This window comes from Phyllostomus hastatus, unplaced genomic scaffold (genome assembly GCF_019186645.2).
Source record: "Phyllostomus hastatus isolate PE091 unplaced genomic scaffold, TTU_PhHast_1.1 phas_contig_40, whole genome shotgun sequence".
In the NCBI taxonomy this organism is placed as follows: domain Eukaryota; kingdom Metazoa; phylum Chordata; class Mammalia; order Chiroptera; family Phyllostomidae; genus Phyllostomus; species Phyllostomus hastatus.
Window position 1 is genome coordinate 5,603,439 of NW_025333872.1, and position 25,640 is coordinate 5,629,078.

At 57.7% G+C, this 25,640-nt stretch overlaps 1 protein-coding gene across 7 annotated transcripts in view; it reads left to right on the forward strand.

Annotated features, from left to right (window-relative positions):
• FOXP4 (forkhead box P4) overlaps nt 1-25,640 on the forward strand; it is a 51,833-nt gene that overhangs the window by 20,498 nt on the left and 5,695 nt on the right. For 2 of the 7 annotated variants that reach the window (XM_045842863.1, XM_045842866.1), the window contains exons 3-13: nt 10,386-10,481; nt 16,649-16,771; nt 17,316-17,402; nt 18,983-19,130; nt 19,276-19,486; nt 19,753-19,857; nt 20,583-20,670; nt 21,693-21,776; nt 21,861-22,068; nt 22,148-22,224; nt 22,930-23,031. In XM_045842863.1, coding sequence (XP_045698819.1) covers nt 10,386-10,481; nt 16,649-16,771; nt 17,316-17,402; nt 18,983-19,130; nt 19,276-19,486; nt 19,753-19,857; nt 20,583-20,670; nt 21,693-21,776; nt 21,861-22,068; nt 22,148-22,224; nt 22,930-23,031 — 1,329 coding nt within the window. Of the gene's footprint in view, nt 1-10,385; nt 10,482-16,648; nt 16,772-17,315; nt 17,403-18,982; nt 19,131-19,272; nt 19,487-19,752; nt 19,858-20,582; nt 20,671-21,692; nt 21,777-21,860; nt 22,069-22,147; nt 22,225-22,929; nt 23,032-25,640 lie in introns of all 7 variants that reach the window. The other 5 variants (XM_045842862.1, XM_045842865.1, XM_045842864.1 and 2 more) reach the window with 3 other exon arrangements.

Here is a 25,640-nt window from a genome sequence, read left to right on the forward strand (position 1 = left end):
TGAATGCGAGCACACCATTCCCAATCTAAAAGGGCTCTGAAGACAGACAAACAGCAGCAACATTGTCGATGGCCCTGAGTAGCCACTGCAGGGGAAGGAGGTTGGGGGGTGGGGTCTGTGGCGGCACACCGGCCCTCCCCCTCTGTCCTTCTGTCTTTTGGTCCCTGTCCCTCTGCTTTGGGTAAACAAACCCTGGAAATGCAAGCTTGGCCTGTGGGAGTAATGAGTTGACAGAGGGGAGAGGGAGAGATAAACAGGGCAAGTCAGAAGTCAGACTGGTGACAGGACTTTAGGCCGAAACAAACAGTGCTGAAGAGGGCAGCCACGTCACTTTGGAACAGAAGCAGGCACTTGTTTCCATGCGACAGCAGGCCGGAGCGTGTTTAAACAGAGGCTGGGGCGGGGGTGGGGGCGCACATCGCTTGGCTGCCAGGCCCCTCTGGTGGAGAGAGGGTCCCTAGCTGGCTGCCCTGTTGGGACAATCAACGCCCTAGCTTCCTGCTCCCTCCTCCCCACACCCTTATTGGGGCTGGGTTGTGAGGGGACTAGCGGGAGGGAGGGCCTCAGCCCCCCCTTTCTGTAACCCCCCCTGGTTTACTCTGCCTCCCAGCCACGCCACGTCCACTCTCCCGGGTCTCTCACAGAGTCTCAGATCCCACCCTCTCACGGAGAATACCCTGCGAAAAACGCGTGGGGAGTGTGGTAGGCCTTGGCACACGCATTCATTCAGCAGACGCGCATCGAAGCTTAGTTTGCGCCAAGGACCCTGTTGGCCAGCTGGACTTGGGGCTTCTCCAGCTGCTGTTAAAGAGTACCCCAAGCCCCACAGTCACACCAGCTGCCCAGCAATCCCCTTTCTTCACCAGGGCAAAGCCCTTCCTCCTTGCCTTCCCTGCCATAGTTCCCCTCTGATGGCTTTTTTTCTCTGAAGGTTGCTCTTGCCTTTTATTTTAATCTAATTTCACCTGTATGAAAATGTTCCCAGTGTTGGGGGGTTTCCTCAGGGATTGCACAAGTACCCGTTGGGCTCTCTGTTAGGGGCAGTGAGAGCTGGGAGAAGTGTGTGCCAGCTCTGGGGAGGTGGAGGGCCTCCGGAGGTCTCAAGGGCCAGACTGGGTGCTCTGGCCACGGAGAGCTGGACTTGGGGTTGGGAGGGCTGAGTAGGCCCAGTGGGGATGGCAGAGCTGCCGGCGGGGCTGCTGCGCTGAAAGGGGTCCTGGGCCTCCAGAGCCGCACTCCTATTGTCCTCAGGTTATGCGGGTGACAGGTCAGCGAGGGTCACAGGGGGGTTGCCTAGCCTCTGGGAACTCCCACTGCAGTTGCTGTGGCAACCGGGGCCAAATCCCACCCTGTGCACATCCTGTGAGGAGATTCAAAAGGGTTGGGGTGGGGAGCGATGGGGGGGGGGTCTGCACTTTAATGGGCTTTTAACTCACCCCCCCTCCAAAGAGATGATGGGGGTGGTTTAGGGAACGGGGCGAGGAGGGGAAAAGAAGAATGGAAAGATTTTCGTTTTCCTCCTCCATCTGGCTCTCCTCTGCCCAGGGTATTTAGGGGGATGGGATGGAAGGGGAGGCCTCAGGGGTGAATTAGCACCCCCCCACCTCACACACACTATCTACAGTTGTCTTTAGTTTTAGGTCTGGGGCCCACGTTTTCAGTCTGTGGGACTCCCGCCCTCATGCCCCAGATTCTGCTCTTCCACATGTGGTCCCGCACCTTCTCTCCTTTTCTTTCATTCCCACGGAATGCACCCCTTCCCCTTCCCCGGGAGGTGCTGGGGGCCTGGCGGGGACGCGGGCCGGCTCCTCAGAGGGCAGACTCTGCCATGCAGCCCCTCCCCACAACTGCAGGGGGAGGCTGAGAAAGCGTTCCTTCCTGCTGGGCCTGGGCGTGGGGGTCAGGTGAAAGAGGGTGCTGAGCTGTGGGAGGACCAGCAGGAGGGAGGGCCTTAGCCCCGCCTTCTTGTACCCAGCCTGGTTTACTCTGCCTCCCAGTCCAAGGAAAGGGAAGTTTCCCCAGGAAGGAGCTCCAGGAAGAGGGCAGGGGAAGGTAGAAGAGAGGGCCCAAGGCTGGGAAAGGGGTCCCCAGGCCTCCGTTTTGGGGGGACCAGAAAGTAGTCAGCCCACTCTACCACCAGCCTTCCCTTTCGATGTGAAATTTTAAGACCTCTGAGTTTTCTCTCCTCTCTAAGCCCCCTTTTATGCCAGAGGTTTTGTCCTTACTGATCAGGAGTTTGGGGATTGGGGAAAGGGAGCGTTGAATGTTTCCTCTTCTGAGGGAGAGGGATTGAAGTGGGAGGGCCGCACACCAGGGCCACCCCTTGGGGGTGAGTTAGTGGGTCTCCTAGAGGAGCACCTTTATTCTGAGAAGGGACTAGCCTGCCCCCGCAGCCCCCCCTCTAAATCCTGCCCCTGCGGAAGCGGCTGGTGTGAGCACCTGGTGGCTGGGCTCACCGTGGCGCTGCACCCAGATGTCCTCAAGACCCACTTCCTGTGAGCCCACAGATAGGGGCACCCGTGGGAGGTAGCGAGCAGCCAGGGGGGCGACGCAGGGGTGTGCAGGGATGCACCCCACTACCATTGCCCTCAATGTTCCAGCGTCTTCTGACACTCAACTCAGTGCCTCTGGACACTCCAAACAGGCCTGGCCTCTCCCAGCGCCCCCTCCCCCACCCAGCTGGTCTTGGCCCCAGGGGGCTGCACGGGCCACCCCGGGTGCTGAGCCCACGGGGTCCGAGAGCCGTGGCCACTGGGGCCCTCTCGGAGGTACACCCGTCCCTTCTCAGTGTTGTTGGGCTCATTGGTCCATTCCAGCGATTTTCAACCTTTTTCAGCTTGCAGCACACATAATCTAATTACTAAAATTCTGCAGCACACCAAGAAATATATTAAATTCTTTACCAATCTAACAAAAAATAGGTATAATTTTGTTCACACCAGACGGCTATTGTTGTGTTGGCTGTTGTCATTTATTTATTTGACAGTCTGAGGGAAAGGAGATCAGTGCCCCCGACTAAGTTCTTGTGCTGCAGCGGCACGTGGCTGAAAGTCGCCCGTCTCTTCTCGCCCTGAAGCAGAAGCAGACGAAGGCCGCTGCTTGCAGAGAGGAGGCCCCAGCCGGGAGGGGCCCCGAGATCCGGGGGCGCACCCGGGCCAAGCGTCTCCCACCACGTGGGCCCGTCTGTGTCTGCGCGTTGCTGGTTTTCATTTTAATGGGTCTAATTTGAGAATGCACCGATGTCATTTTTATGAGGTTGGTGTAAAAAAAATTTACAGCCTTTTCCAAAAAGCTTTTTTTCCCCACGGGAAAAAGGTGTAGAATCACTTCAGGGGTTTTATGGTCTCCACTCCCCACCCTGTCGGCCCCTCCTCTGTGTAATTTCATCTTTATGTCTCTTTGCTGGAGGACAAAGCCTGGCAGGTGGAGCACCTGGATCTCCCATGGTCAGTGCCCTTCGTGGTTGGGACTGCTGACCTCTGACCTTTCCCCCTGTGCCCCTTCCCTCTACTCTCTCTTCCCCGGTGGATGGAGAGAGGTTTTCTCGTGTGATTCAAACCAACAAGTGATTATTAGGCACCTTCTGTTTACTGTCTGCAGGCTAGGAAATTCTACCACTTCCTTAACTCCTCATATTCACTCGCTTAAAATCCTGCAGAAGTTTTCCCTCAAGTGTAGAATGAAATAAAAAACCATTGTCCCTGAATAATCTGGCCCCTGCTCACCTGTGGGACTTTCTCTCAGGCCGCTCAGCCTGGCCACACTGACCGTGCAGGAGGCACCTCCAAGCGCATTCCACCCCAGGGCTCTTGCACCAGCTCTTCCCGCTGCTGTGCACTCTCTCTCCTGCAGGAGTTGCCTCCTCTTTCTCTCAGAGAGGCCTTCGCTGGCCGGACACCCCACATAGCCAGCCAGCTAGCCTCTGTGTAACACTTACCGTCTTATAGCTTGCTTGCCTCTGTTTTAGTGTCTGTCTCACCCCATGGGAGTGTGAGCCTCATTACAGCAAATACACTGAGTGGGCGGTGTCTAGGACCATGCCAGTGCCCTGTGTGGCCTCAGAAGTGCTTGCTGAGTTACTGATAAATGAAGAGAAAGTCATACTGTGGCCCAGGGAGGGTGGGCGATGGGCTTTCCTGGGCGTGCTCTTCAGGTGTGGGATGGGACGGCACCTCCAAATACCTTCCTGGTGCTCCTGCCCCTAAGTCTAGCGAGCACCCAGTTGAAGTTATCAAGTTAGATTTATTTACTTATGTGTTTGTTTGTTTGTTTAAGGGGGGGAGAAAAAGGGAAAGAAACATCAATGTGTGAGAGAGAGATGGTTGCCTCTTGTATAGCCCCAACCCACGCCCCCAACCGGGGACCTGGCCCACAACCCAGGCATGTGCCCTGACTGGGAATCGAACCTGTGACCTTTAGTTTCACAGGCTGGCACTCAATCCACTGAGCAACACCAGCCAGAGCTTGACAATTTAAATCCCAATTTTGCCAAAGTTAGCTAGGTGCAGACAAAAGGAGTTTGGAGTTTGTCTATTTTGGCTTCCCGTCACCACAATCCAAATTAAACCAGAATTTGCTAAGGGATTCTCCATCCCTTTTAGCGGGCTCCTGGCTGAAGGGCCCCGTGTCAGACCCAGGGGACTCAGGGTCTGTTTCTGCCACCGTGTGACTTTGGGCATGTCACTGCCCCTCTGGACACCCAGGGCCTCGTCTGTAAGGTGAACTGCATCAGGGCTTTGTAAACCTTTTTGCTGGAGAACCACAGTGAGAGATGCATATTACTGCGAGTTCTGGCGCACACAATGATGTGAAACAGTCCTTACGCTCACCTAGTCACTCACGCATGTGTGTGTTTTTTCCTATGTTTTGACCCACTAAATTGACACCATGACCCACCGTTAGGTCATGACCAGCAATTGGGAACACGTGACACTGGATTCCCTCTAACACTTGGGCTCACCCGGCCGTGGGCTGTGTGAGTCTGCTTCTCCATCCTCAGAGCTCAGTCCTCCAGGCTGGTCTCCCTGAGCACCAACCGCGTCCCTGCCCTCCTGGGCACACATGGAGTAAGACTAGGACCCCAGCACGGAGCTGGACTCATGCAGCCTACTAAACAGCCCTGCACCTGGCTTCCATGGAGAGGACACCTGCCCTTCCCCCTGAACCCTCAGAGGCAGAAGTGAGGGGGTGGTCTCCTGCTGGAGATGACAGACCCGCCTGTCTCAAGGCTTGTTTTTGTTTTCACGGCAGCTCCCTGTTGTCCTCAGAGCTCTAGCTCCATTCCCCTCCATCCCAGCGGCCCTCCCAGGATGCCATCCGTCATAAGCCATTTGTTCCTAATTGTGGAGATCCTGCTAATGACTTCTGAATGGGCGATGGTGGGGGGAGGAGAGTTCAGCTTCATTAGCGAGAGACTGAGACCAAGTTCTTAGGCTTGAGAGGGACTGGAGGGTGGGTGTAGGCTGGGAGAGGGTTGGGTTAGCAAGTCCTTCTGGATGCCACAGGACAGATGACCAGGAGCTGCCTGGGAAGGCAAAACCTAAATTAAGTGACAGTAGTTAATGTCCATTCAGGACCCTCTTGGTGCCAGGCACTGTGCTAAGTATTCCATGTACATTGTCTCATATACTCTTCACAGCAACTCGGTGAGCTAACGACAGGGTTATTTCTATTTTGCAGAGGAAGAAACTAGGGCTCAGAGAGGTCAAGTGACTTATCCGAGGCCACACAGTATATGGTAGAGCCAGGATTTGGATCCACGTCTCGTTGACCAGGGTCCATCCACTGAACAGACCCATCCTGCCTCCCTTAGAGGAAAACTCATCCTTACTTTCAAAACCACAGAGGCAGGCATTTCGCCTCCACACCAGTGGGGTGGAAGGAGGAAGAGAATGAGGCTTAAGAAGCCAAATGGTTCCCAGTTTCTGCCTTGAGCCCTCTCTTCCTCCTTCCCAGGTTTTCTGTGATGGCTTCTCCCTTGTGTGGGGTTCTGAATGCCTTTGCCCCACCCAAGACTGTGTTTGGGTGTCTGTGGCCCCCAGGGAAGGGAAACGGAGCCCACCTTTCTCCTAGAGATTCCTTTCTTGGTCTTCTCTCCCCACCTCAAGCAGCTTCACCTCCCCTTCACACCCAGGCGGCCAAAACACTAGGCTGGCTGGAGGAAGGGCCAGAGCCCCAGGCCTCACCAGACTGCCCACAGTATCACAGCGGCCCCTCCGGGGTGAGGGGCGCTGGGCAGCCAGAGGTGTGTGGGTTCTACCTCCTGGCTGTCGGACCTTTGGTTTCGTTTTCCTTACCTGTGCAATGGAGACGATGATACCTGCCCTGCCTAGCTCAGAGTTATGAAGCTTCAGCTAAATAAATGTTCATAGAAGTGCTTTGAAAACCACCAGGCTGGCTCCAGATGCTAGCTCCTAAACTGTGTCAGCCTGTGCCTGCCTCCCACGCTCAGCCGGGACTGAGTGACTTCTCCAGTGTCTGCTGTGTGCTGGTAGCTGGGGGTCACAGACACATTTGACATCTGTGTTTCAAGGAAGGTACAACCCAGTTGGCATCATCGGAGAAAGTGGGTCTGGATCTGCCAGGCCGGGGGGTGGGGCTTCATTTCCCTCACCACTGGGAGGCGGGGCGTCCAGTGAGCTATCCAACCCAGTGCTGGCAGTCAGTGGAGGCGGACACGGACTCGGGGGCACCAGAGTGGTGGACCTGACTTGGTGAGGCTTGGCGAAATCGCAGTCCTGCGCGATCTGCTGGGTGACCATCTGGGGGAGGGCCTCCCGGGTGGGGCTGGGATGTGCAGTGAGGGCAGTGGCAGGAGCGGAGAGTGGAGCTGCAGTGAGCTGCCAGGGACGTGTCTGGGCCATCCAAGGAGGGCAGCTTGGGTCCCGAGCCCAGGGCACCCTGCCCCTGGCCCCTTCAGGGTGATTTTTAGGTGGTACTCAAAGCACCCTAAATTGGGTCAGGGCAAATCACACAAAATTACCTGTGCAGTTCATCATCGCCTCGCCATCTCCACGCACAGGGCCTGTGCGTGGTGGGCGGCCAGGAACATGCGTGAGCGAAGGAAGGGAAGGACGGATGAGTGAAGTGCCTGGGGTGTGGACCCTGCGGGCCTGAGGGCTGTCAGCCTCTCCCACCGCCGCCCCCAGCACAACTCGCCTTTCTGCCCTGGAACAGCCAGGTCCCCCAACCCGCCGGGCCCTTTGACTCCTTTGGGGAGTGCAGGTCCCTGCCTGGAACACCCTCCAGGGCCCAGTTAGTGCCGCCACTCCTCTGGAGGCCTTCCCAGACTTCCCAGGCAGAGGGGGCCCCACGCTGGGCTCTGCACCCGGTGCCCACCTCCGCTCCGGCCTCTGATGGGCTGCTGTCATAGAACCCACGTGGTGAGCCCGGGGCAAGGCAGGCATGTGCTATTTTTCCGTGTCCTCAGCATTTAGCACGGTCCCTGGCACACAGCGGGCGCTCAGTCAGTGTGAGGAAAGACTGAGTGGGGATGAGTGAGAAGTCAGGGAAGGGGAAGGCCTTGGCCAGGCCTAGGTCGTAGCTGGCTGTTTGATTGGCATGCAGGGGAGGCCCGGCGGGGCGGCGGGCTGGCGGCGGTGTGGGCAGGAACGGGAGTGAGTGACCTGTCATAGAGATGTCTCCCAGGAATGAGACTGCAAGCCCGGGTCATTTTTTCCTGTGAGTCTTGTAATTCCGTGTTCCGGGAGACCACAAAGTAAGCGAGTTACAGGGAGTAAATCCAACTCCCCGGCCACTCCCCGCACCAAGAGACTGTGTGGGGCTCCCCCGAAAATGCCCCTGGAAACCTCCCTGCTGCCCACCTCTCCCTACCAGGGGGTGGGTGCTTCCTGTCCCCACACTGACCAGTGTCCACTCCTGCTTGCCTGTGCTGAGCAACTCCTCGGAGCCATTCTTCCCCGCTTTGTCCCCTGACCCCTGTACCCTCCTCCACCTTTGGACAAAGAGCATTTGTCCAGCCTGCATCGTTAGACCTGGAGGGGTCACTAAAATTAGCAAGGCATACAAAAGCAGGGGCTCCTTCCTGGTGACCCCCTGGCCACCGCCCTGTCTCTCCCCCACTGCCTGCACCCCGTTTCCCAGTCTCCAAGAACCTTTTGACCGAGGAAGGTCAGGCTTACACTTTCTGAAGGGAATCTTGAAAAGAAACCCCAGACCAGTCATCCTGGAGTGAGGTCCAAGGGAAGAGATGGGCGGGGGAGGGAGGGGAACGGCTAAGGAGCACGCCTGTCTGAACCCCAGCTTTGCTGGGAGATACGTTCCCATAGATACACCAGTGTGTATTTAGAGGCCATCCTGAGGTAAACTGGATTTCAGTCTCGGGAGGCGCAGCTGCTTGAAGGGGGTGTGTACACACACACGCGCAGCACACAGAGGGTGCTCTGGAGGTCCTTGCTGAGAGGCCAGTGTGGGTGAGAGCGTCCGGATTCTGCATTGCAGGGTCTTGTCTGACGGTGCGGGTGGTGGGGTTAGAGAATAGAAGTCCACGTGAGGACGAACAGGAGTGGGTGTGGACAGAGGTGGTCGCGTGCCATTGAGTAGGTGCCCCGGGCACCTACTGTGCTGTGTTGGGAGAGGCCGAAGGAGGTGAAGGAGAGAACTGAGGGAGATTCACAAGAAGGGACAGACGCTTTGCCAGTGCCAACAAAGTGAAAGCATCGGTCCTTTAATTCCCCTAGTATTTCGCAGATGGGTAGTGTCCCAGTTTTGAAGATCAGGAGACCGAAACAGAAATGGAACAACTTGTCCAAGGTCACACCACCGGCAGTCGCACTGGGATTCAAACCCAGGCCTGCCTGCTGCCAGGGCCCCAAGTGTGAGGCCTGGGCACAGCTGCTCTGGCACTCCGGGTCTTGGAGAAACCCGGAGGCAGACAGGTTGTGTGCTCCTGGACTGTGGATTTGGGACAGGTCCCCACTGACCCAGGAGTGGGGGATGCAGGGCTCAGCTGACCTTATGAAGAACTTCCAGCCTCCCTGACCCCTCGCTCTCCTAGCTGACCTCTCCAGTGCGTCCACCCTCGTCCCAGGCCTGCTGTCTGGCCTGAGCTGCTGCTCCTGCAAATGCCGTACACTTCCCACTCCTGAGTGTCTGCTGACCCGAGTCCATTCCCACCTCCATGGCCTCCAAGAGTTGACCACCGACCACCACAGTCAGTGTTAACTCATGGGTACCTCACACGCCCCTGTCAGGACCTGACTGACTTCCCCCAGTGCCACGAGGCCTGCACCTCAACTCCCTGGACTCGGAAAGCTCCTCTATGCCCAGACTTGAGCCTGCATCCACACCCCACCCCATGTGCTCTGACTCCGAGTGAGTGCTGCCCCCACAGCCCCGGACCCCCAGGCAGTGGGCTGCGCAGCCAGGCTCTCCGTGCTCCAGTCCGGCTCTGACACCCTCCAGCTGTGTGATCTTGGAAAGTGCTTAACCTGGAGACTGTTTCCTCATCTTCATTATAGGGCTCCTAATACCTGCCTCACGGGAGAGAATTAGATGAGATCCTGCCTGTGAAGGGGAGCAGAGTTTGCATCTCCAAAATATGTGACTTTGGGATGTCGATTATTTTAGGCTGGTTAATTTTAAGAAACAGCAGACCTGGGAGAAGCTCTGAGAACCAAGTAGAAGGTACCCTTTGGAAAGGACGTTTACATTTTCGAGGGACGCCTCCCTCTGTAAGTGTGCCTCCCTGGCCACCAGGCCTGGCTGGCTGTCGGGGGAGCAGGCACAGCAACTTCCCTTCCACTGTTCACTGTGCTTTTCCTGGTGACCTCTCAGAACTGACTCCGCCCCCTGCACCCCACGTGGCATCTTTTGTCTCTAGATGAAGGGAGTCTTTAAGGTGATGGCCAGTTACTCTGCTCCTGGGTATCTCCCATGTATACAGGGAGTGTATGTGTCACTAAAGTTTAACGTTTTTCTCCTGCTAACCTGCCTTGTGTTACTTTGATCAGATCCTTAGTCCAGCCAGAAGCACTTGAAGGAAAGAGAATAGTTTTTGCTCCCAGACACCTATAAAGTGCCTGACACATAGTAGATGCTCAACAATAGCACCTACGTTTAATGCCCTGAGTCTGCCCCCTTGTTGGGCCAGGGACCCTTCCATTTGCTGCCCTCAGGAGGGCAGCAAACCTACCTCACCACCTCCCAGAGTGAGTCCCTATAGCCTCTGATTCCTAAGTGACTCCTGTCTTTATTTTCACCCCAGGCCCAAGTGAACCCCACGAGCCTTTCACTCACCCCCAAGACCTCCCCCCTTTACGTTCCCAAACTCTGCCTGAACCCCACTCCGCACCCACCGCACTGACTGTACTGACTCGCGGCCCCCAGCAGCCGGGGCAGGCACTCTGACTCACCCTGTCTTGCAGGCTCTCCAGGTAGCCCGGCAGTTCCTGCTACAGCAGGCCTCGGGCCTGAGCTCCCCCGGGAACAATGACAGCAAGCAGGCGGCCTCCGCAGTCCAGGTGAGGAGGAGGGCACCACCCCTCCGGGCTGGGCCGGGCCGGCTGGGCTGGGGCCGGGTCAGAGGGCGGGCTTGGCAAAACAAAGGAGAGGAAGGGCCATTTGGAGAACTGCTCTGTCCAGCCACCGTCCAGAGTGAAATGCTGGGGCAGGGTGAAGACACTTGCACTTTCTCAGGACCCCCCCCCCACCCAGGCCTTCCTCTGCTTGGCCTCTGTCTCTGCGTTTGAACCTGCACTCGGGTCTCTTGGTCCCTGTCCCTCTCCACAGGCTTCCTCTCCCTTGGCCTCAGGGCTACTTGTCAGGTTTCTGTTTCTCCATCCTGGGGTGGTCACTCGGCCTGTCCCTCTCGGCTCCCTTCCCAGGCTCTCTCAGTTGCCGAGGTCGCCGCGTCTCCCCCCTATTCTCTCACCCACCAGTTCTCTCTGTCTCCCCGTGTTTCCTGTCTCTTGATGTCTCTGTGTCTCTTTTGTTTTCCTTTGCACAATCTGCCCTTTTTTCCCCTCCCTTCCCCCAGCCTGCCAGCCCATCTGGCTGGCTGGGGGAAGGGAGATCTGTGGGGGGTGGGCCGGGGTGAGCCAGGCCTTCTGTTTACCTTTTGTGTCACAAAGAACTTGGGAGAATCGCCGTCTGAGTCGGGGTGGGTCACAACTGGGGCAGCCCAGTCTCCTCCCCCTCAGCGCCAGCCAGGCTTCCTCACCCCCTGCCCCTTCCCCTCCCCACAGCAGCAGCAGCAGCAGCAGCAGCAGCAGCAGCGGTGGGAGGCTTGGAATTGGGGAGAGGATTAAGCGGGGCTTTGAAAGGAAGTTTATCTAAGGGAGGAGCGCCGAACACGATCCTGAGCACAGAGCTCTGGAGTCTGGGGGGCGGGGTGCTGAGGGAAGGGGGAAGTGGGGAGGCAGGCAGGATGGGGGATGGGGGCCAGGGTGCCCGGAGAAGGACCCAGGACTGAGTTTTATGTGGAACAAGCTTATGTTCAGAAAGTGCTTTGAACAAGTTCAAGGTGCTTAACACTTGTGGCGCCTTAGCTGCGGCCCTGTTTTGAGTCTTGAATCTAATGAGACAGCCCTTAAGGGGGAGGAAGAGTTGGGCAAAGAGGGGTGCGGGCCTGGGTTGGGGAGGGGAGGACATGATCTGGAAAGCCAATATTGGGAAGAAGAGAAAGTTCTCCCTTTGTGGTGTCAGGACTAGGTCTCTGAGTTAGGGGACCCCCCCCCCTACCCAACCACACACATACAAACTCCCTGTGTCAAAAGTGTCCTTCAGGCTACTGTTCTTTTCAGTTTATTGATTTGAGAGAGAAAAACATAGATTTGTTTTCCGCTTATTTGCATTCATTGGTCGCTTCTTGTATGTGCCCTGACTGGGAATTGAACTCACAACCTTGGCATATCCTGATGACTTTCTAACCAACTGAGCTACCCAGCCAGGGCCAGGCTACTGTTCTTAATTCTCCCCACCCTGGGCCCAGCCTAGTACCCCATCTAAGAACAGGGAGAGGCGGGCTGGGGAACAGGAATATTCCCCAAGCCAGAAAGGGCCAGCCGACCCAAGGCGAGAAAGAAGGAGTTTGATGGGAGTTGGAGGGACTGAGGGTCAGGCACAGGAAGTGCCTTGTAGCCGGTGTGAGGGGTAGGAGAGCTGAGTAATGAGAAAGGAAGGGAGGCTTTGGAATTTTCCTTGGGAGACCCCTTCTCTAGATTGAGAGAAGCCCCTGGGTGACCTTGAATGAGAGGCAGAGGTTTTCGTCAGAGGGACAGATAAAATGATTCTCAGGCCTCCTCTCATCTTGCCCCCTCACTCCTAGTGATTCATTCATCCGTTCACTCAACAATTACTCAGTACTTCCTAGACTGACCGCTGACATTTACAGAGTGCTTACCTGGGGGCAGACACTGAGTGCTTTTATAAGTATCATCTTATTTACCCTCAGTCCTATGAGGTAGATGCTGTTATTGGCCTCATCTTACAGATGAGGAAACTGAGGCCCAGAGAGATTAAGTAACTTGTCCAAAGTCACATAGCTAATAAGTGGCAGAGCCAGGATTTAAACCCAAACAGCTAGCCCCAGAACTCACATTTCACTGCCTGTCCCGCGACATATGGCAAACACTAATAGTCCGTGGGGACAGAGCCCTTGCCGGGTGGTTCTCTGGAGGTGGCAGTTCTGGGGGCCATGTCTGAGCTTCCCCAGGAGCCTGGAGCCCTGACTGTTGGTCCTTCTTCTCCTCCAACATTGATGCCTTCCTTACCTTTCAAGTTCACAGTCTCTAAGGAGATGGGGCTTCTGTTCCACCAGGAACAGGGGTACAGGGCCTAGAAATAGCTTTCACTACCCCAGGAGATGAGCTCCCGTCTGGTGGGGCAATAGGGGAGAGCGAGTAGGAAGGTGCATTTTGTTGATGCGGCGTCTGAGGGAAAGGGGGAGTGAAGGGAGGCCGGTAGCAGTCCTTGCCCAGTGGCCCCACAGGACACTGCCCACCCCCAGCTCGAGGCGGGTTTCCTGCCCGCAGTTTCCTCCCAGCCAGGGTCACTAGCCCTCTCCTGGAGCCAGCTTCAGATGAGCTTCTAAAACCTCATTAGGTCCCCAGCTTTAACGAGATTGCCAGGGTCGTGCCCAGGCCTGGACGCTGGGCAGGGAAGCAGCACAGGTTGCTCGCTGGGAGTCTGGGCAGAGGCTCGTCTGAGGCCAGGCCCTTAGCTCTGCCTGCCTGTCTCCTCTTCGCAGCCCCCTGAGGCGTATCCTTCTGGCATTTCTAGAAGTTCTTCCTAGTGTCCCACCACAATCTTTTCTCATTGCAGGCTCAGCCCAGAATTAGTCTGAAGACTTCCTTCTGGTGATACACAGGGGGGCTGAGCCTAAACTAAGCTCTGGCCTAGTCCCCAGAGTCACCCCAGGACCCCTGGCCCCATACTCCAGAAGTTGAGTTTGGGTCCTTGATTGGCACCAAATTGCATCTGTCCCAACCCTCAGCTCCCAAATAAGCTGCCTCCCCGTCGTGCCCCCCGGCCTAGCGCACTGCGACCGTGGTGGATGGAGGGGTCCGGGCCTGAGCGGGGGCTCGGGGGCGGGGCTGCAGGCCGCTGTCAGCGGTGAGCCCAGAGCGCACTCTGCCAGGGCTTCAGTAAGCGTGTCGCTGCCCTGGCCACTCTCCAGGGGGTGACTCACCAGCTCTGCTGAGCCGGCTCACCCACAGCACCCATCCTGACACATCCTCACCTGGGGAGTGGTCAGTGGGGACACCAGGGGAGCTCCAACTCAGTGCTCAGGACCTCAAGGGGCGTGAGAAGAGGTGGCTGGGTCAGCCATCCCAGGAGATCAGTATGTGGCAGCCACCTTGCTGACCTTTCTTGACCCCTCTGGACCACCTCAGAGACAAGAACACGGAAGGTAATCTGTCTCTATCTTTCCTGCATCCGCCTGTCCAGCCAGCAGCTCTGCCACGTGGCAGGAACGGCTGAGGCTGGCCGTTCCAAGGTCATCTCTTCCATTGCCCTGCCTCATGCAGGAAAGCCCCAAGGAAGGAAATGCCACATCCTTTCTTGCATGCCACTCACAGTGACTCACTCCTAGTGCCTGGAAAGAGCCGGGTGGCTGGTCTCAGTCTCCCCTGCTGTGGGCCGAGCCCATCCCTGGTGCAGCTCTTGCTGTGACGAGAACGGGAGGCCCATTGCTCTTGTCCTAAGCGACCCTTGCCCCCCAGTGCCCTCTGGGGCCCCTTGAGTACCTAAGGTGCAATAGTGGAGAAGAGAGGGGGAAAGGCAGAGACAAGAAAAGGGGGGGAAAACGAACATTCAGAATGTTTTTAAAAAGTAGTTGTCTTTACAGTTGTCTAGCATTTAATACCATAGAAACCACTTTCACTTATCCCTTCTCCCCTTGTCCCTTTCAGGCAGGGCAGGCCGTTTAACTTCTGTAGGCCTCCGTTTTCTCACCTGTAAAATGGTAACGATGATGAAACCCTCCTCCTGGGGTTGCTACGAAGATTCAGGGAAATCATGCTCATTAAGGGCTTAGCCAAGTGCCTGGCGCGTAATCCACAGCCAACCACAGCCTCTCGTGTAGTCCTGTGAGGCAGGGCTTGCAGGTGTTCCAGATCCCAATTAGAGGACGCAGAAAGTGAGACTTGGTGATTTCAAGGAATAGTCAGTGTCAGAGACAAGAACCTAGGTCACCTGACTCTGAAATCTAGGGCTCTGAGCTCAATGCTACCGTGTTGAGTGCCCCATGGAAGGAGGGAAGGTGGGGTGAGCAGCCCAGCTGCCCCAGGGGTTACACGGGCTGACTCTGCAAGGGGGGGTGGGTCTGGGCCACCCTCTGCCCCCTCCCCTAGGCCCCTTTGAGAGTGTGGACCAGCACACCCCTGCAGGCTGGCTTTCCGGAATCTCCTTTGCTACAGTGTAAAGATGGGGATTGGCCTTTGGGATCTCCCTCCCTCAAGCTCCCTGGATGGTTCAGTTTCTCTATACACACTTTCCGTAATGCTTCTCAAGACCTGCTCCAGGGTGGGGCAGGCAGCATGGGATGTGGAAACACCAGGAGCCATGGAGTACACAGACCTGGGCTTGAATCACGACCCTGCCACTGACTGCCCCCCTGGGAGCCTTCCTTCCCACGGAGTGTCCGGGGCTGAAGAGCCAGGTGGTGCCCCTCCAGGGGAGTGTGCAGAGAGGCTGGGGGAAAGCCCAGGGGTGGGCTCAGCCAGTAGTCAAGGAGCAAGAGGAGCTGGGGGCAGTGGAACTTCCATGTCCCTGGAGGATTCACCTGCCTGGCTGCTCCACTGCTTGGGGATTCCCTAATTGGTGGCCTGAGGCTGAGTCCCACCCCTGCCAGGGATCCCAGAAGGAACCAACTCCTCCTCCCTTGCCCCACCCATGGGACTGGGGGGAGGTGAGAGGGGCCATGAGTCCCCTGGGGACCTAACCTGAAACAAGTTGCTCAAGACAAGTCCCTGCAGGACACTCTTCCCTGACTGGGCCACCCTGTACCCCTCCCTCCCCACCCTGGGGCTGGCAGAGGGGCCTGCATCTGCTGGAGAAGGTATTTCAGCCCAGGGGAGCAAACATTTAGTGCCTGCTGTATGCTGGGCACTCTGCTAGGGCCTGAGTGTGAAGAGATTGGAGAAGAGTCTTGCGCACTTTCAGTGCGATGGGGGTGGCAGATAGTTCCATTAGGGCACTGGTCCTGCTAAAATGGCATCAAGACAGTGTTGCAACTTGGCCCTCCCTGGCTGTGACTTCACAGGCCTCGGGAGAGGTAGGGCTGGGAAAAGAATGCTGTTACTGCTTTTGCCTGCACCCTTTGCCTGTAGCTAGATTCTCTGGGCCTCCTGGAGAGACCTGACCCGGGGCAGGGACAGAAAGCTGCTCTACTTTGAGAAAGCTGCATGTTCCAGCTGGAAGGAGTCATCTGTTATCGTCCAATCCCTGTCTGACATTTGAGAAAACTGACACCCCAGAGAGGGCAAGTGACTGTCACACAGCAGGTTCAGTGCAAAACTAGGAGTAGAAGCCTGCCTCCTAACTCCTTGCCTGGGGTTCTTCCCATGCTGCTGAAGACATAACTACACCCACACCCCCACACCCATGGATGTCTGGCTCTGCGTCCTCTAGACAGCTGTGCGGGAGCACACGACGTGTCTGTGAGCAGAGCCAGAGTCCAGGGCTCCTGCCGTGTGGGCCACCGGTCGAATCCGCCCCACCCCCACCCCCGTGGCCGCAGGCTACCCTTCAGGTCAGGCCCACCTCGTATGTCCCAAAAGAGACAGAGCAAGAGTTGGGAATGGCTGGCGGCTGCCCTTCCATCACATGGGTTCTACCAACCAGTGTCACCAGAGTCTAATCCTCCTGCACCTGAGGTCACCTGTCCCAAATCTAGGCAGCCTTCATGAGCACTTGCCGTGTGCCAGGCTTTATTCTGGGTATCAACTCGTTAGTCCTCTTGAAAACCTACCAAAAGGTAGGTGCCCTTTCTGCTTTCATTTCAAAAACAAGAAAACAGGGAGCAAATCACTTGTCCAAGGACGCCCAGCTGGTTGGCGGCAGAGCCAGATTGGAACCCAGGCAGACTCACTGTGGAGCCCCTCTGCCCTCCTGTGGAGGGGCCTTGGGTACACGCCCACCCTCGGTGGGGTCGAGGTAAGCAGGCTAACAGGGCCCAATCCCACAGGTGCCCGTGTCGGTGGCCATGATGTCGCCACAGATGCTTACCCCCCAACAGATGCAACAGATCCTGTCGCCCCCGCAGCTGCAGGCCTTGCTCCAGCAGCAGCAAGCGCTCATGCTCCAGCAGGTGAGTCTGGCCTCAGGGCAGCTGAGAAGTGGGGGGTGGGGGATGGGCACTGGCCTCCCACCTCCGCCCTGCTTACTACCAACACCACTGAGTGGCAGAAACCGGAGAGACTGCTCAGGCCGGACTGATCTGCATTCCTCCAGGGCAGTGGGGGGGGACGGCAGAAGTTAGGCCTCTCCCACAGCCCCGGCAGCGCCCCCTCCCCTCTGCATTCCCTTTCTGGTGCTAGGCCCACCTCTGTCTCCGGAACCCCAGGGAAGGGCAAAGTACTGGAACATCCTGACTCCTAGCACCTTTACCTGTTCAGGGGACCCACCCAGGAGTCAGGGATGGCAGGGCGGTGTGGGATAAAGCTTGCCTTTCTCCGCTCCACTCACTGAGCCTCTCTCAGCAGAAATCTCCCTGCCCGGCTGTGTGTCCCTCTGCCCCAGTGAGGCTCCCCACTCCTGCTTCTAGGAGCTGGGTCACTGCAGGGCTGGGGTTGCTCTGGGGTCAACAGCCCACTGCCCGTGGTGACCCACTCCCACCCTCTCCCCCCCCCCAGCTGCAGGAATATTACAAGAAGCAGCAAGAGCAGCTCCACTTGCAGCTCCTCACCCAACAGCAGGCTGGGAAGCAGCCACCCAAAGAGGTAAGGGGCCCAGGCAGGGCCCTGCGCCTTCACCCGCCGTCCCAGCCCTCTCCTGGTGGGAGGCTGGGAGTCCAGAGAACTGCTTGGTGGGCATAGTGGGAAAGCCTGGGAGAGGGATCGGGAGCGTGGGGGAGATGGGGAGAGGGGCTCACATTTCTCTATCTCCCCTCATCCGCAGTCAGTCCTCTCCTTGCCTTATGTTGTTGGGTTAACAAGAGCAGGAAGACAGCTCTGTGTTGCCTCTGCACATGCGTATAGACACGTGTGCGTGGTGTCACATGGCCCACACTCATGACCACCTGCCTCACTGTCATGCCCTCTTCCTGCCCACTTGTCTCTTAGTGAGCCCGCACTTCAGTCCTCCCCTCTGGTCTTGAGAATCTTTCAGTTACTCAGCAAACCACTTGCCCCCACCCTCTAGCCCAGCCCCAACTTCTGCCCCTTCTTATAATATCCAGCCCCGCCCTCTCCAGAGACCTAACTCCCAGCCTACATCTGCTGCCCCATCTGGGCAACAGTGCCTCCTGAGCTTCCGTACCAGGCCCTGCTGTTCCCCCCACTTCCCCACCCCCATCCCAGACATGTGCCTCCCTCCTGCTGTGCAAACCACAACCAGCTTCTGAGTTGCCTCCACCCGGAAGGCTGCCCTGCTGACACCCAGTCATTCCCCAAGGCTTCAGCCTCCCCCTCAAGGTCTAGTAATTGCTGCCTTCTCTGCATTATCTCTAGGCTGCCTCTACTGACTAGCCAGCCCCCAGCCCCAGGGCGGGCAGGCGGGCAGGCGGGCAGGCAGGCAGAGACATCCCTGCCTCCAAGCACCCAGCACAGGCCCGGAAAAGACTTGCAGCCTGCTGGCTTGTCAGTGCCTGTGTGAAGAGCTGAATCTTGGAGGGGGGGGGGTACAGGGGGGGGCGCGAGGGTGTTGCCAGGCAGACTTAGAGAGCGGGAAAGCTAGAGCAAGCTAGAGCGAGGGTGTGAACAAGTGTGTGTGTGAGAGTGCCCCCCAGCAGTAGGACTCCTGGGTCCTAATGACCAGCTGATGCTGATCTTTCAAAGTCCCATCAGACTTTGTGATTCTCTGTATCTAAGAAGCAAGAGAGGAGCTGGAGGGGAGAAGACCCCCTCCTCCGGCAGAAGGGGGGCACCCCGGGCATGTGGGAAGGGTGCCTCCAGGCAGGAGTGGCCCCTGGAGTCTGACAGGCTCATCGATCATTGTGATGAGAGCGCCCCCCCCCCCCACCAGGCGTGCACAGCTGCGGTTCGGGGAGCTGGAGCAGGCGCTAAGCGGCAGGAGGAGGGAGGCAGGAGCAGGGAGGTGTCGTGCTGCGCGTCTGGGTCTGGCTGTGTGTTTGCGCGCGCGCGTGCGTGCGTGAGTGCGTGTGTGCGTGTGTTTACTGTGAGGAGGCATGCAGCCCTATGGAAGCTGGGCCGGGAGCAGAGAAGCTGCAGCTTCGGACACTTCACCCACAGCTCCGGGGGCTGAGAGGCCCTGGGAGGGGGTGGCCGCAGGGTGGGCACCAGATGGTGCACCTGAGGCTGATGGCACCCCTCTCTGCCCACCCCCTCGGGCTTCCCACCAGGCACTGGGGAACAAGCAGCTGGCTTTCCAGCAGCAGCTCCTGCAAATGCAACAGCTGCAGCAACAGCACCTGCTCAACCTGCAGAGACAGGGGCTGGTCAGCCTGCAACCCAACCAAGCTTCAGGGCCCCTCCAGACGCTCCCGCAAGGTGAGTGACTTACCCACCCCCTAAGCCCAGCCCCACAGCCCTCACTGCATCCGAGGGCTGGTACTCCCTGCTCTCAGGGGTGAGATGGGAAGGTCCCTGTGTTCCTGGAGCCCTGCCAGCCTCTCCCCTCTCTCTCCCACAGCAGCTGTGTGCCCCACAGACCTGCCCCAGCTATGGAAGGGCGAGGGTGCCCCTGGGCAGCCCGCTGAGGACAGTGTCAAGCAGGAGGGGCTGGACCTCACTGGCACGGCCACCACCGCTACCTCGTTTGCTGCCCCCCCCAAAGTCTCACCCCCGCTCTCTCACCACACTTTGCCCAATGGACAGCCCACTGTGCTCACACCTCGGAGAGACAGGTACGGGGCCCAGGCTGAGAAGGGGGTGCTGCAGACCTGCCTGGGGGCCTGCCTGGGCCCCTGTGGGTGGAATCCACAGTGGGGGCTGGGAGAGGGGGGTGGAGTTCAGGGACCTGGAAATGTATCTCTCTCTCCTGGGCACACAAAATCGTGCCAGGTCTCTGGGAAACCTGTGTTAGGGACAGAAACGTCACCAGCAGGGGAACTGGGGCTGGGCTGCTGGTGTCTTCAGGGTCCCTGACCACCACCTCTGTCCCTTCTCCTAGCTCCTCCCACGAGGAGACCCCCAGCTCCCACCCCCTCTATGGACACGGAGAGTGCAAGTGGCCTGGCTGTGAGACCCTGTGTGAAGACCTGGGCCAGTTCATCAAGTAGGTGTCACCCCGTCTCTCCTTTTGCCCCCGGCCAGCCCCCTACCCGGAGAAGCCTTTCCACAGGGTCCCTCCCCACCCTCCCCCTGCCTGTCACCTAGCTTGTCCCTTTTCGGGCCTTCAGCTACTAGCTGTCCTCCCCCAGGGGCCCTAGTTCCCTCTCTGCCCTGATTACCTCCCATTATCTCTGCCCACCTCCCTGCCCCATCCCCAGGCTGCACAGCCCAGGGTCGGAGTGTGAGGACAAGGAGAGGACTCCCACCCCTGTCCTCCCCCCTAGCCGCAAGCCCCATGAGTAATGGCCTAGTGACAGGCCTGGCCGGTGGACAGGCAGGGCGGGAGGCAGACAGGCGGCTGGCAGCAGGCGACCAGCTGCCACAGCCGTGCCAGGCTCTGTCACTGACTGATTAACTCCGCTGTCTCCCAGACCCTTGCAGCATCAGGGTCAAACAAATTGTTTTCACGCTTCGTCAGAGGTTTACTTAATTAGTTCATTTGCAATTAGATCTCTCTGTAGCTGGGATTTTAGCAAAGACATCAAAGGAGGGTGAGGAGAAGGCAGCTTCCTCCTTTGCCCCATTTGCCCCATCCCATCCCCTTCTTTGTATCACTCGGTCTGCCTGCTTTCCAGGCTGTGGGCCGGCTTAGAGGGTGGGCGGGAGGGTGGTGATGGAAGGAAACCCAGGGCCAACTTTCTCTTCTCCACCCCCGCTTCCCCCCTGAAGACACCTCAACACAGAGCACGCCCTGGACGACCGGAGCACGGCCCAGTGCCGGGTGCAGATGCAGGTGGTGCAGCAGCTGGAGATCCAGGTGTGGCCGAAGCTGCAGAGGGACACGGACAGGGGGCACGAGCCCCTGCCCCACCCACAGCACTGACTTTCCAGGAGGGGGTTTGGGGGAGCCTTATGGAAGGGTCATAGGGTCAGAGCCAGCATCTTTTATTTCCCAAGTCCTCATTACCATGGTTAGCTGGACTCTGAAAGGTAAACCAGGGTCAGGGCTGTTTCTGCTGGGAGGTCCAGAAAAGAGACTCATGCTAATAGAAACAAAAGTAATATTTATAGCTGACACACTAACTTCTTTTGTACTGTCCTGAATACTTTACCTATGTAGTTCAGGGAATCCTCTAAACAATTTTGTGTGGTGGTTACTGTTATTACCCCCATGTTACAGAAAACAGGAAGAGAGAGGGGTGAAGTAATTTGCCTCTGATCGCCCGGCTGGCAGGTGGCACAGCCGGGAGGAGAACCTAGGCAGTCTGGCTCCAGAGTCGGAGCTCTGTAACACAAGGGCACTCGGGGCTGCTCAGGACAGACGGTCAGGCAGCCAATCGATATTTACCCATTTCCCTCTGGCACCTAGCAGAGGCCCCTGCCGTGGGATGCTAGTTGTAAAAGATCTATTGAATTTATGAATGGGGGTGAATGAATCATTCATCCATTCCTGTGTCTCCATTCAGTGCATGAGGACCCTCTCACACACAAGTGCCACTGGACTTGGGTGTTGTTCAGCCACAGCCTCTGCCCTTGTTAGGGAGGGAAGGCGTGTGCTGTTAGGAAGAGGGCCCCCGACTGTTGATGAACTGGAGTCTGAGACACGCAGTCTGGAAGAGAAGTGAGGAAGGCTTCGTGGAGCAGGCGGTCCCTGTCTGGGGCCTTGAGGGTGTGAGGGGCCAGAGGGGCAGGGGCCAGAGGGAGCCGGGATGCTGAGGCTTGGAGGCGAGTGGTGATGGGAGTAGGGGTTTCCTGGGGAGTCTGGTGGGATGCAGAGGAGGATGTGTCTGCCTCCAGGCAGAGCGCCTGCTCACCCCCAGCCTCTCCACTTCTCCACAGCTTGCCAAGGAGAGCGAGCGGCTGCAAGCCATGATGGCCCATCTGCACATGCGGCCCTCCGAGCCCAAGCCCTTCAGCCAGCCGGTGCGTGTCCCCCTTCCCTGCAGTCCCCCCACAGCCCCCCCACAGCTCCCTGGCCGGTCTCAGCACCTTCCCCATTGCTCACAGCTGAACCCGGCCCCTGGCTCCTCCTCATTCTCCAAGGTGACAGTTTCTGCAGCAGACTCCTTCCCAGATGGCCTCGTGCACCCCCCCACCTCAGCTGCTGCTCCTGTCACCCCCCTAAGGCCTCCAGGCCTGGGTTCTGCCTCCCTGCATAGCGGGGGCCCCGCCCGGCGGCGGAGCAGCGACAAGTTCTGCTCCCCCATCTCCTCAGGTAAGGGCTGTAGGAAGGGCATTTTCCCCCAAGCTGGGCCTCCCCAGTGGCTACATTACCCTCTGCCTGTCTCCCCCAGAGCTGGCCCAGAATCACGAGTTCTACAAGAACGCGGATGTCAGGCCCCCTTTCACCTATGCCTCCCTCATCCGCCAGGTGAGCGTGGAAGGCAGCCGGCGTGGGTGGGAAATGGCACACAGGCCGCCTCAGGGTTCCAGCCCCCAGGAGGATCCTGGGCCAGGGGACGCAACCTCCCTTCTCAGGGCTGTCCCCTCCTGCTCACCCTTCTCAGCTGCAGGTCTCAGATGTAGGCTTCTGCTGACCATGTGACCGTTTCTCTGGGAGCACAAACTTTTTTTTGTTACTCATACCCACTGTATTCATTCTCTCATTTCTATGTACACACACTCCCATGAGACTGTTTTCTGATAGACTTACGGTCACTCTTACTCAACTCCCCCCGCCCCCACATACACACACACCATCTCAGAAGGTACCCTTTGCCAAAATCGGGATAAATTCCAGACAGCCCCCACCCCCTCGATATCTCTCCCAAGAATCCCGCTTTTGTTCCCACTCCCTTGGAGCCCTTTCCCCTCCAGAGAAGTTCGTGTGCCCCTCGCACAGGTACATAGCCCCTGAGGCTTGTGCGCCCTTGTGGCTGGGCTGCAGCCAGTCCGCCCCGCTCGGGCCCCTGAGTATCACCAGTCTTTATCCCCAGGTTTCTGCAGCCAGTCTCCTCTGCCCTCAGGGTGAGTTAGCGGCCAGGCAGAAGAGAGGGACCCTGGGGGGGAGAGTACACAAGCCTGGGACCCTTTGGGGCCCAGACTGAGGGTCCCTTTGCTTCTTCCTTGCCCACAGGCCATTCTGGAAACCCCCGACAGGCAGCTGACCCTGAATGAGATTTATAACTGGTTCACCAGGATGTTCGCCTATTTCCGGAGAAACACTGCCACCTGGAAGGTGAGGCGTGCCCCTCTCGCCCCGCCCAGGGCCCCAGTCACCCTTGGACAGCAAGCACATCTCTTTGAAACTGAGCACACCTAACCGTCCCCTCCACGAGGCAACCTTACCAAAATGGTCCCACCAGAGCTCGGGCGGGGAATGTGCTCCTCTGCCCCTACCTCTTCAGGGGCCATGGAATGTTCTTTAACTGCCTCTTAAATACTCCCTCCCTTCTAGCCTTGTGTTGCCTTCTTTCTGGGAAGAAATTCTCCTCTTCTCTGGAGAGAGCTTCCCCATGGGCCCCAAAGAGTCCAGCACTGTGTGGTAGGGCCCTCAGGAGTCGGCAGTGCCTGAGCCTGGCAGGGAAGCCTGGGTTGCACTCACAGGAGACCCGCAAGACCTGGCTGCCTCGCTTTGAAGGCGCGTGCTCCGAAGCTGAGGATGGAGTGGGCGTGGGGGTGCAGGCCTCAGGAGGTGCGGAGACCCACGGACTAGATACACTGGGGCTCAAATACAGGCACTCACACGCTCTCCCCAATCTGCCGTCGGCTGCAGGAAGATAATTGTCTCCATCCAATTAGTCATTTCAACACCTTCAGCCCGTAAGAGTTTTCCTGAGGGACCAGAGGCAAGCAAGGGAGGGACCCTGGAAAAATAGGACACCGAGATGTGGGCTGAGCTGCTAAGCCATTTGTTTCTCTACAGCCAAGATGGTCTGTGTGTCTGTACGCCTGTGTGCGTGTGTCCGATGGGTGAGAAGATTAGGGTCTTTGCAGCAGAGTGGGAAAGTCATATCTAAATTGGGAGGGGTGGGGGGTGCGGTAAGGAGAGGGAAGTGTTGGGCACTCTGGGGAAGTTCAGACACCTGAGGAGTCCCTGCCTCAGAACCGCACTTGGATCCCTGGTTCTTGGGTCCCCCTGCTGGCCAGTGCAGAAACTGCAGTCAGACAGGCTACTCCCTCCCCTCCCCCCATCCTGCCAGGTTTCTACAAGTGTCACTTAGGGCCCTCTCCCCACCAGTGCCCAGGACTGTGTAGAGTCTGTACAGGGCCCAGCCTTCTGTGCTCTGGGAGTGTGCTAAGTACAGCAGGAGAGACTGCTCCATGATCTTCCATATTCCCAGGCCTAATTTCCAGAGCTCGGGTGAGAAGCTCTGAGGCTGGGACAGCTACTCTGATTGGCTGCAAGTGATGTCATTTCCGGCCAACCAGAGTTCTGCCCTGTGAGCCAGCAAGGCCTTCCCTAGGCCCTCCTAGCGCAGTCTCCAACCTCCAGGCCAGTTGGAAATTAGGTTTTGTAAATGGTAGCGTTCCTACGTGAATCATTACGATTACTGCCTAATGTTTACTTTACACATTGTGTGTTAATCCTTTGCCTTTAGGGGTGACAATGGAGAGCCTCGCTTCCATCAGACAATGTCGTTCTTGGGGGCAGCGTACCACTCACCCACCCACACTCCTTTTCTTGTTCTCTCTTAACTGTACCACCTCACTGCAATTTTTACTCTCTCTCCTTGAAATCAGGGAAACTCATCTAGGTGACTTCCTTAAACACCTGATGACTGTCTTGAAGCCCCATAGCCCGATGCCCTTGGACTTTCACTCCACCTTCACCTGGTTGCCCAGCCTTGGTCACCTCAGTGGTGTGTCTCTTGCTCCGGAGTCCTCCCCTCCCCCTCCCTCCCCGCCTCAGTCCCCACAGGAAGCTGGCCAAATGGCTGGGCCGGTGGCCTTCCCAGCTGGCAGTGTTCTGCTGCTGCCCCCGCCACTGGGGCGCACGGACTGTCTCAGCTTGTGGTCCGCGCTGGCCTTCGGGGGTTTCGCACCTTCCTTCATGTTACCTGGGAAATGCACCCTGTCTACACCCAACTCTTTCTCTCCCACTTTCACTTTCCACCCACCTATCTATCTCCCTTGAGGTCCCTCTTCTTAACTATTGCCGCTTCCTTTCTGCCCTGCTCCTTCGTTCGCCCCTCTGGCCCCCAGCCTGAGATGCTGTCCACTTCAGGCCAGGGAAGAGGGGTCGGGAGCCAACGCCGGCCAGGCCAGCTGCCGTTCATCCGGGACAGAGCTGCCATCTGCCAAGCGGATGGTCCTCCCCAGCCCTCCCCCTGTGTCCGTCCCTTCCAGGGCCGATGTTGTGGGCCTGTCCTTTTGTTTACGCAGCCCCCGCTAGACCCCTGAAATTGCCGTTAATGTTTCAGCGTAACGAATTAGTCTCTCATCACGAATCAGGCTTCGAAATGAGGGAAAAAAGCCCCGGTGAGGCCATCCTCGGAAATTGGGGTCATTCTCATTTGCAAAGCGGAGGATCGGAGCCCCGTAATGCGGGCAAATTTATTCCGAGGCAGGAGCCCCGGCGTGATTAGGCCCTTTGTAATTATCGCTCCAAGAGATTCCACTCCAGCCACCCGCCTCCCTCGTGGATTAGCAAGCGAGTCGGAAAAATACACAGGATTTAATTAGAGGCAAATTAAAATTGGTAATGAAATCGGGCCAGTTGCAAGTGGCAAGAGTTGGAAGGAGGAGAGGGAGAGGGGATCTCCAGGGGCACCGGCTGCCCGCCCTGCCCGAGTTCTTCCCCATTTAGAAATGTAAAGAGGAGACAAGATGGGGGCCGGGGGGTGA